The sequence below is a fragment of the Oncorhynchus tshawytscha genome, unplaced genomic scaffold (genome assembly GCF_018296145.1).
Source record: "Oncorhynchus tshawytscha isolate Ot180627B unplaced genomic scaffold, Otsh_v2.0 Un_contig_11160_pilon_pilon, whole genome shotgun sequence".
Classification (NCBI taxonomy): domain Eukaryota; kingdom Metazoa; phylum Chordata; class Actinopteri; order Salmoniformes; family Salmonidae; genus Oncorhynchus; species Oncorhynchus tshawytscha.
Window position 1 is genome coordinate 17,501 of NW_024607571.1, and position 10,000 is coordinate 27,500.

At 49.7% G+C, this 10,000-nt stretch overlaps 1 protein-coding gene across 1 annotated transcript in view; it reads right to left on the reverse strand.

Moving 5' to 3' along the window:
- Positions 1 to 10,000, reverse strand: part of LOC121842769 (collagen alpha-1(XIV) chain-like) — a gene marked incomplete at both ends in the record, with an annotated part of 25,611 nt that overhangs the window by 14,697 nt on the left and 914 nt on the right. Inside the window, 2 exons of the mRNA XM_042312511.1 lie at positions 2,063 to 2,202; positions 7,824 to 7,898. Coding sequence (XP_042168445.1) covers positions 2,063 to 2,202; positions 7,824 to 7,898 — 215 coding nt within the window. The remainder of the gene's footprint in view (positions 1 to 2,062; positions 2,203 to 7,823; positions 7,899 to 10,000) is intronic.

The window sequence follows — 10,000 nt, forward strand, 5'->3', positions numbered from 1 at the left end:
CACTCTCCTTATGTCTCCTTAGGAATCTATCCCTGTCCCTCAATGTCTCGCTTCCCTTCTCACTCTCCTTATGTCCCCTCAGGAATCTATCCCTGTCCCTCAATGTCCTGCTTCCCTTCTCACTCTCCTTATGTCCCCTCAGGAATCTATCCCTGTCCTTCCTCTTCCCTCAATGTCTCGCTTCCCTTCTCACTCTCCTTATGTCCCCTCAGGAATCTATCCCTGTCCCTCCTCTTCCCTCAATGTCTCACTTCCCTTCTCACTCTCCTTATGTCCCCTCAGGAATCTATCCCTGTCCCTCCTCTTCCCTCAATGTCTCGCTTCCCTTCTCACTCTCCTTATGTCCCCTCAGGAATCTATCCCTGTCCCTCCTCTTCCCTCAATGTCTCACTTCCCTTCTCACTCTCCTTATGTCCCCTCAGGAATCTATCCCTGTCCCTCCTCTTCCCTCAATGTCCCGCTTCCCTTCTCACTCTCCTTATGTCCCCTCAGGAATCTATCCCTGTCCCTCCTCTTCCCTCAATGTCTCGCTTCCCTTCTCACTCTCCTTATGTCTGTTTTTCTATTTGTCTGTCTGAGAGCCTAACTACTGTAGCCAGGACCCTCTGCACCTCAGCTCAGATTCCTCCATTACCCATCAGCCCCTAATATAGTAGTAAGGGGATACGGAGGACTTTAGTAATGCTGCCTTGTGTCAATAACCTACCAGTTCCTCAGTAATGGGCTGTGAACGGTCTGAAAGAGAAGGCTTGAGATGAAGATCTATGGGCCTCTGTTTATAATGTCTAGACACCAGTCTATTCCAACATAATGGTCTCTCCCTTGAGACCTGGTTTAGATGTGGGTCTGTTTATAATGTCTAGATACCAGTCTATTCCAATATAATGGTCTCTCCATTGAGACCTGGTTTAGATTTGGCTCTGTTTGGTGATGTTAGCACAGGCTTTATCTAAACCTAACCTCACCCTGACCTGTGACCCTAACCTCACTCTAACCTGTGACCCTAACCTCACCCGTACCTGTGACCCTAACCTCACCCTGACCTGTGAACCTAACCTCACCCTAAACTGTGGCCTGTGACCCTAAGCTCACCCTGACCTGTGGCCCTAACCTCACCCTGACCTGTGACCCTAACCTCACCCTGACCTGTGACCCTAACCTCACTCTAACCTGTGACCCTAACCTCACTCTAACCTGTGACCCTAACCTCACCCTGACCTGTGACCCTAACCTCACTCTAACCTGTGACCCTAACCTCACTCTAACCTGTGACCCTAACCTCACCCTGACCTGTGACCCTAACCTCACTCTAACCTGTGACCCCAACTTCAGCCTGACCTGTGACCCTAACCTCACCCTGACCTGTGACCCTAACCTCACCCTAACCTGTGACCCTAACCTCACTCTAACCTGTGACCCTAACCTCACCCTAACCTGTGACCCTAACCTCACTCTAACCTGTGACCCTAACCTCAGCCTGACCTGTGACCCTAACCTCACACCTAACCTGTGACCCTAACCTCACTCTAACCTGTGACCCTAACCTCACCCCTAACCTGTGACCCTAACCTCACTCTAACCTGTGACCCTAACCTCACTCTAACCTGTGACCCTAACCTCACTCTAACCTAACCTCACCCTGACCTGTGACCCTAACTTCACTCTAACCTGTGACCTTAACCTCACCCTAACCTGTGACCCTAACCTCACCCTAACCTGTGACCCTAACCTCACTCTAACCTGTGACCCTAACCTCACCCTGACCTGTGACCCTAACCTCACCCTGACCTGTGACCCTAACCTCACTCTAACCTGTGACCCTAACCTCACCCTGACCTGTGACCCTAACCTCACTCTAACCTGTGTGTACTGGACTAGGCCAGCCCCTCATAGGACATTTTGCTTTCTCAAACATCAGTGGCTGAGATGGATGAGATCAGGTTACTGTTAGACAATGTTCCCCTTCAACAGCATTGGGTTATATTTACTTTATTCATTATTTCCGTGAGATATTGGCTGAATGCATAACTCTATAATATGGAGGTGTTGTCATTGGTCTTACCTGTGTGCCATCAGGACCAATCAGATCCAGAGATCCCGTCGTACTGTACAGGAAGCGGATAATCTTCTGGAAGTTGTCGTCTCCGATGCTCCAAGACCCGTCCACCAAGAAGACCAGGTCAGCTTTGGCTGCCTTACAGACTGGGGGGAGGGAGGTAGGGAGGGAGGGAGGCAGGCAGGCAGGCAGGGAGGGAAGGAGGCAGGGGGGGGAGGGAGGCAGGCAGGGAGGGAGGCAGGGACACAGGGAGGGAGGGAGGGAGGCAGGCAGGCAGGCAGGGAGGGAAGGAGGCAGGGAGGGAGGGAGGGAGGGAGGGAGGGGGAGGGAGGGAGGGAGGAGGCAGGGCAGGCAGGCAGGCAGGCAGGGAGGGAGGTAGGGGGGGAGGGAGGGAGGCAGGCAGGGAGGGAGGCAGGGACACAGGGGGAGGGAGGGAGGCAGGCAGGCAGGCAGGGAGGGAAGGAGGCAGGGGGGGGAGGCAGGCAGGCAGGGAGGGAGGCAGGGACACAGGCAGGCAGGGAGGGAGGTAGGGAAGTAGGGAGGGAGGCAGGCAGGCAGGCAGGCAGGCAGGCAGGCAGGCAGGGAGGGAGGGAAGGAGGCAGGGGGAGGGAGGGAGGGAGGCAGGCAGGGAGGGAGGCAGGGACACAGGGAGGGAGGATGGGGAGGCAGGCAGGCAGGCAGGCAGGCAGGCAGGCAGGGAGGGAGGGAAGGAGGCAGGGGGGGGAGGGAGGGAGGCAGGCAGGGAGGGAGGCAGGGACACAGGCAGGCAGGGAGGGAAGGAGGCAGGGAGGAGGGAGGCAGGCAGGGAGGGAGGGAGGAGGGAGGGAGGGAGGGAGGGAGGGAGGGAGGGAGGGAGGCAGGAGGGAGGCAGGCAGGCAGGCAGGCAGGCAGGGAGGGGAGGGAGGGAGGAGGGAGGGAGGGAGGGAGGGAGGGAGGGAGGGAGGGAGGGAGGGAGGGAGGGAGGGAGGGAGGGAGGGAGGGAGGGAGGGAGGGAGGGAGGGAGGGATGAGGGAGGGATGGAGGGAGGGATGCAGGGAGGGATGGAGGGAGGGAGGGAGGTAGGCAGGGAGGGAAGGAGGCAGGGAGGCAGGGAGGCAGGCAGGGACACAGGGAGGCAGGGAAGGAAGGAGGGAAATTAGATATGGAACTAGGTTAGAGAGGAATTCCAAACACAGAGACAGAAGCCTCAACCCTTCAGTCTCATTACAACAGGCCAGCTGGTAAGCCTCAACTCTTCAGTCTCATTACAACAGGCCAGCTGGTAAGCCTCAACCTTTCAGTCTCATTACAACAGGCCAGCTGGTAAGCCTCAACTCTTCAGTCTCATTACAACAGGCCAGCTGGTAAGCCTCAACCCTTCAGTCTCATTACAACAGGCCAGCTGGTTGCCTCAAAGCAACAGGCCAGCTTGAAAGCCTCTTCAGTCTCATTACAACAGGCCAGCTGGAAAGCCTCAACTCTTCAGTCTTATTACAACAGGCCAGCTGGAAAGCCTCAACTCTTCAGTCTCATTACAACAGGCCAGCTGGAAAGCCTCAATCCTTAAGTCTTATTACAACAGGCCAGCTGGTAAACCTCAACCCTTCAGTCTCATTACAACAGGCCAGCTGGAAAGCCTCAACCTTCAGTCTCATTACAACAGGCCAGCTGGTAAGCCTCATATCTTCAGCCTCATTACAACAGGCCAGCTGGTAAGCCTCTACCCTTCAGTCTCATTACAACAGGCCAGCTTGAAAGCCTCAACTCTTCAGTCTCATTACAACAGGCCAGCTGGAAAGCCTCAACTCTTCAGTCTCATTACAACAGGCCAGCTGGAAAGCCATTCAACAGGCCCTTCAGTCTCATTACAACAGGCCAGCTGGAAAGCCTCAACCTTCAGTCTTATTACAACAGGCCAGCTGGTAAGCCTCTTATTACAACACCCTTCAGTCTCATTACAACAGGCCAGCTGGAAAGCTTCAGTCTCATTACAACAGGCCAGCTGGAAAGCCTCAACCTTCAGTCTCATTACAACAGGCCAGCTGGTAAGCCTCATATCTTCAGCCTCATTACAACAGGCCAGCTGGTAAACCTCAACCCTTCAGTCTCATTACAACAGGCCAGCTGGAAAGCCTCAACCTTCAGTCTCATTACAACAGGCCAGCTGGTAAGCCTCATATCTTCAGTCTCATTACAACAGGCCAGCTGGTAAGCCTCATATCTTCAGCCTCATTACAACAGGCCAGCTGGTAAACCTCAACCCTTCAGTCTCATTACAACAGGCCAGCTGGAAAGCCTCAACCTTCAGTCTCATTACAACAGGCCAGCTGGTAAGCCTCATATCTTCAGCCTCATTACAACAGGCCAGCTGGTAAGCCTCATATCTTCAGCCTCATTACAACAGGCCAGCTGGTAAGCCTCATATCTTCAGCCTCATTACAACAGGCCAGCTGGAAAGCCTCAACCCTTCAGTCTCATTACAACAGGCCAGCTGGAAAGCCTCAACCTTCAGTCTCATTACAACAGGCCAGCTGGTAAGCCTCATATCTTCAGCCTCATTACAACAGGCCAGCTGGTAAACCTCAACCCTTCAGTCTCATTACAACAGGCCAGCTGGAAAGCCTCAACCTTCAGTCTCATTACAAAAGGCAAGCTGGTAAGCCTCATATCTTCAGCCTCATTACAACAGGCCAGCTGGTAAGCCTCAACCCTTCAGTCTCATTACAACAGGCCAGTTGGTGGAGAGTGGGGATGACTATCTAACTATCTGTCTCCTCCAGAAGCTGTATCTACTTCCTACTACACAGAGACAGATAAGATCTTCCTTCGTGCTAATTAAAGGTCCAGGGCAGCCATCTTTATCTCAATATATCTGTCTGAGTGGGGAGAGGAAAACTGAAAACTACAGTAGCTGTTATTGGCAGAGAGGTTGGAACACTCTTTCTCATTGGTCTATTAACGATGTCACCAGGCAGGCCAAAACTCCATCCCACCAAAACAGACTGACTGTTTAAACAGCTCTTACACTAACATGGCTTTATCATCATTTTCACAATTTCATAATGTTATTCCAACATCATAGTATGGAAATATATATAACAAACTGGAAAATCACATTTTTGACTACGCTGTGCCTTTAATATTCAGTTACTGTATTCTCCAGTCATATACAGACTTCAATCAAACGGCTAGAGCTGGCCGGTCTCTCAGAATGTGAGGAACAGCTAGAGCTGGCCGGTCTCTCAGAATGTGAGGAACAGCTAGAGCTGGCCGGTCTCTCAGAATGTGAGGAACGTCTAGAGCTGGCCGGTCTCTCAGAATGTGAGGAACGACTAGAGCTGGCCGGTCTCTCAGAATGTGAGGAACGACTAGAGCTGGCCGGTCTCTCAGAATGTGAGGAACGACTAGAGCTGGCCGGTCTCTCAGAATGTGAGGAACGACTAGAGCTGGCCGGTCTCTCAGAATGTGAGGAACAGCTAGAGCTGGCCGGTCTCTCAGAATGTGAGGAACAGCTAGAGCTGGCCGGTCTCTCAGAATGTGAGGAACAGCTGAGAGCTAGAGCTGGCCGGTCTCTCAGAATGTGAGGAACAGAATGTGAGGAACAGCTAGAGCTGGCCGGTCTCTCAGAATGTGAGGAACAGCTAGAGCTGGCCTGTCTCTCAGAATGAACAGCTAGAGCTGAGGAATGTGAGGAACAGCTAGAGCTGGCCTGTCTCTCAGAATGTGAGGAACAGCTAGAGCTGGCCTGTCTCTCAGAATGTGAGGAACAGCAGCTGAGGAACAGCTGGCCTGGTCTCTCAGAATGTGAGGAACAGCTAGAGCTGGCCGGTCTCTCAGAATGTGAGAACAGAACAGAATGTGAGGAACGCTAGAGCTGGCCGGTCTCTCAGAATGTGAGGAACGACTAGAGCTGGCCGGTCTCTCTGAATATGAGGAACGACTAGAGCTGGCCGGTCTCTCTGAATATGAGGAACGACTAGAGCTGGCCGGTCTCTCTGAATATGAGGAACGACTAGAGCTGGCCGGTATCTCAGACAGTAAGCTGACGGTGATTTAGCCCGTTCTCCAACGCTAGGAAGAAGTATAGCTTGCCAGTCCTTGGCACAAGAAGGACCATAGCTTGTCGGTGCCTGGTACAAAGAGGGTTGAGAAACACTGGGGCTACACTTTGAGGAACAAAGACAGGTCCTTTTTTCTAAGAGTGTAGAGGAATGGCAAGAGAAATGTCTGGCCTGTTTGATCTTTGTTTAAACAAGCCAGAGAGTTAGAATTATAACAAATTGACTGGTACAAACCTCTAGAGGTGGGACAAATGTGTTCAGTCTGAAGTGCTTAGAATTATAGCAGAGTTCTTTGAATGGTGGGAGAGTTCTTAAGGGAAGGTTGTTATGGCAGGGTTCTAATCAAACCGGACAGGAAGTATCGACAGGATGGGAGGAAGGCTTTATACACAGCCAGGCAGCAGTGCACCATGGGGATAGAAGTGTGCAAGGCTCTTTCTCAATTTGTCTTTCATCGATTTAATCGATTCCTCCCACGCTCTATCCTCGCCTCATTCACAAAACGCATTGGAGAAGATCCAAGGTCCCGCCCATCGAACCTTCTCCTCCAATGTGATTGAGAAGAAGTTGAGTACTTCTGACTTCTACTATTATTAGGAGCCAGAGATAATATCCAAAATGCAATATTCAACTAATCCCCGCTGTAAAAATGACCTTGAGAACTTTGCTGAGAATACATTGATAAAAGCTGAAGAAGTTTTCAGTCTATTACGGTGCTGTAAAAACCACCTTCTTATTTCTCATTTATTTCACCTGTGAAGAACTTAATACTTATCACAAATCTGATGATTGCAGTTCACCTAAAAACGGACCAGGACTTAAACCCTCAGGGGGCTGTCTGCCTATTGTATTTGGTAGTGTGTATATGAAGGTCAGTAGAGGAGAGAGGAAGCAAAGCCTCAGCTAATGTAATAAGTAATGCATGCAGATGCTGTGTAAATATGCACAGACTGGAGCTGCTGCTTGTCTGAGCCGCACTGCAAATGTTTGATAAGATACTGGATAATCCCCAAGAAAGAAGACTTAAAAAGTTGATAAGATACTGGATACCCCTCAAGAAAGAAGACTTAAAAAATTGATACGATACTGGATACCCCTCAAGAAAGAAAACTTAAAAAGTTGATAAGATACTGGATACCCCTCAAGAAAGAAGACTTAAAAAGTTGATAAGATACTGGATACCCCTCAAGAAAGAAGACTTAAAAAGTTGATAAGATACTGGATACCCCTCAAGAAAGAAGACTTAAAAAGTTGATAAGATACTGGATACCCCTCAAGAAAGAAGACTTAAAAAATTGATAAGATACTGGATACCCCTCAAGAAAGAAAACTTAAAAAGTTGATAGGATACTGGATACCCCTCAATAAAGAAGACTTAAAAAGTTGTATTTAACTCCAAAAACTCTTCCTCAGCTGGATAAATACCACTAAGTACCGGTACTTGTTTGGTGATTGTATAATGTGGTTCATTTGGTATAAAAGCGAGATATATTTTTATTTATCTGTGGTACCTCAGTGTGCTGAAGTAAAGGTGAACTGTCATCAGAGATGTAGTGAGGGTTTGAGAAAGGTCACACTATGGTGGGGACAGCAGGGGAGAGGAAGGTGTGTGTGTGTGTGTGTGTGTGTGTGTGTGTGTGTGTGTGTGTGTGTGTGTGTGTGTGTGTGTGTGTGTGTGTGTGTGTGTGTGTGTGTGTGGACACACAGTGGCAGTTCTTCTCTCTTACCTTCCTTGGCGGGCGGTATGGTCGGTAGGGGGGGTGACGTGGGGGGTGGTGTCGGTGGCTGGGTGGGGGCAGGGACTAGAAAACACAGAGAGACAAGCACATAAATCATCACGGTACATCCATCATACCTCTCTATCCACACACACACACCTACAGTGGGGCAAAAAAGTATTTAGTCAGCCACCAATTGTGCAAGTTCTCCCACTTAAAAAGATGAGAGAGGCCTGTAATTTTCATCATAGGTACACTTCAACTATGACAGACAAAATGAGAAAAAAAATCCAGAAAATCACATTATAGGATTTTTAATGAATTTATTTGCAAATTATGGTGGAAAATAAGTATTTGGTCACCTACAAACAAGCACGATTTCTGGCTCTCACAGACCTGTAACTTCTTCTTTAAGAGGCTCCTCTGTCCTCCACTCATTACCTGTATTAATGGCACCTGTTTGAACTTGTTATCAACTTGTTTTTTGCCCCACTGTACCAGTATCCACCTACCTCTCCCATGCTGTCCCCAAACAATGCCTCTCTTTTGGATAAGCCAGGAGGTTTTTCTGTGGTGAGTGATAGCAGCAGTAGCAGCAGCAGCAGTGTAATCTCCTCCTGGGGAGAGCAGCTATCTGTATCCCTGGCAGCGAGTGAGCATCTCCTGTCCCCTAAACAGACCAGTTCTCCCCACCTCATTGCCTTGCCAATGGCCTGCATCATTAGCCTACTATTGTTGCTTCGAAGGGACAGTCGTGCTGTGAGGACTGACGCCGTGTCCTAAAGGACACCCTATCCCCGTTGTAAATGTAGGGAACAGGCTACCGTTTGGGATGTACCCTAAAGGGAGGTGAAATGAGTTGTGGCTGGTGCTCAGCCACACAGGCAGAGAGCAGCTCTGGGGGAAGGTTTCATTTACCAGACAAAACGAGAGAAAGCATGCTTTGTCTTCACTGAGCTGAGCTGATCTACAGGCCAGTCAGTCGTAAGCCACAACAGCCATTAAAGGTAATGGGATCAAGGCTGTTATCTGGAGAGGGGGGCTTTTGCATGGCCTGGAGCAACACTGGAATGATCGGTTCTATGGTTTCCCACTGCTTTCAGCCTCACATCGTTAACTCTGCTGTTTCAATGTGTAACATACAGTATGACAGGTCATCTTCATTTCTACTGCCAATACATCCAATCCAATGTTCATAGCTGGTCATTCTGTTTTACTCCCATAAGAGAGATTTTGAGTGAAGTTGACACCTACGTGTTGTGTCTGTGATGAGAGTGTTGAGGTCAGTTGGTACCTACGTGTTGTGTCTGTGATGAGAGGGTTGAGGTCAGTTGGTACCTACGTGTTGTGTCTGTGATGAGAGTGTTGAGGTCAGTTGGTACCTACGTGTTGTGTCTGTGATGAGAGGGTTGAGGTCAGTTGGTACCTACGTGTTGTGTCTGTGATGAGAGTGTTGAGGTCAGTTGGTACCTACGTGTTGTGTCTGTGATGAGAGTGTTGAGGTCAGTTGGTACCTACGTGTTGTGTCTGTGATGAGTGTTGAGGTCAGTTGGTACCTACGTGTTGTGTCCGTGATGAGATGAGGTCAGTTGGTACGTGTTGTGTCTGTGATGAGAGTGTTGAGGTCAGTTGGTACCTACGTGTTGTGTCTGTGATGAGAGTGTTGAGGTCAGTTGGTACCTACGTGTTGTGTCTGTGATGAGATGAGGTCAGTTGGTACCTACGTGTTGTGTCTGTGATGAGAGTGTCTGAGGTCAGTTGGTACCTACGTGTTGTGTCTGTGATGAGAGTGAGGTCAGTTGGTACCTACGTGTTGTGTCTGTGATGAGATGAGGTCAGTTGGTACCTACGTGTTGTGTCTGTGATGAGTGTTGAGGTCAGTTGGTACCTACGTGTTGTGTCTACGTGATGAGAGTGTTGAGGTCAGTTGGTGTCTGTGATGAGATGAGGTCAGTTGGTACCTACGTGTTGTGTCTGTGATGAGTGTTGAGTGTTGAGTGTCAGTTGGTGTCTGTGATGAGATGAGGTCAGTTGGTACCTACGTGTTGTGTCTGTGATGAGAGTGTTGAGGTCAGTTGGTGTCTGTGATGAGATGAGGTCAGTTGGTACCTACGTGTTGTGTCTGTGATGAGAGTGTTGAGGTCAGTTGGTACCTACGTGTTGTGTCTGTGATGAGAGTGTTGAGG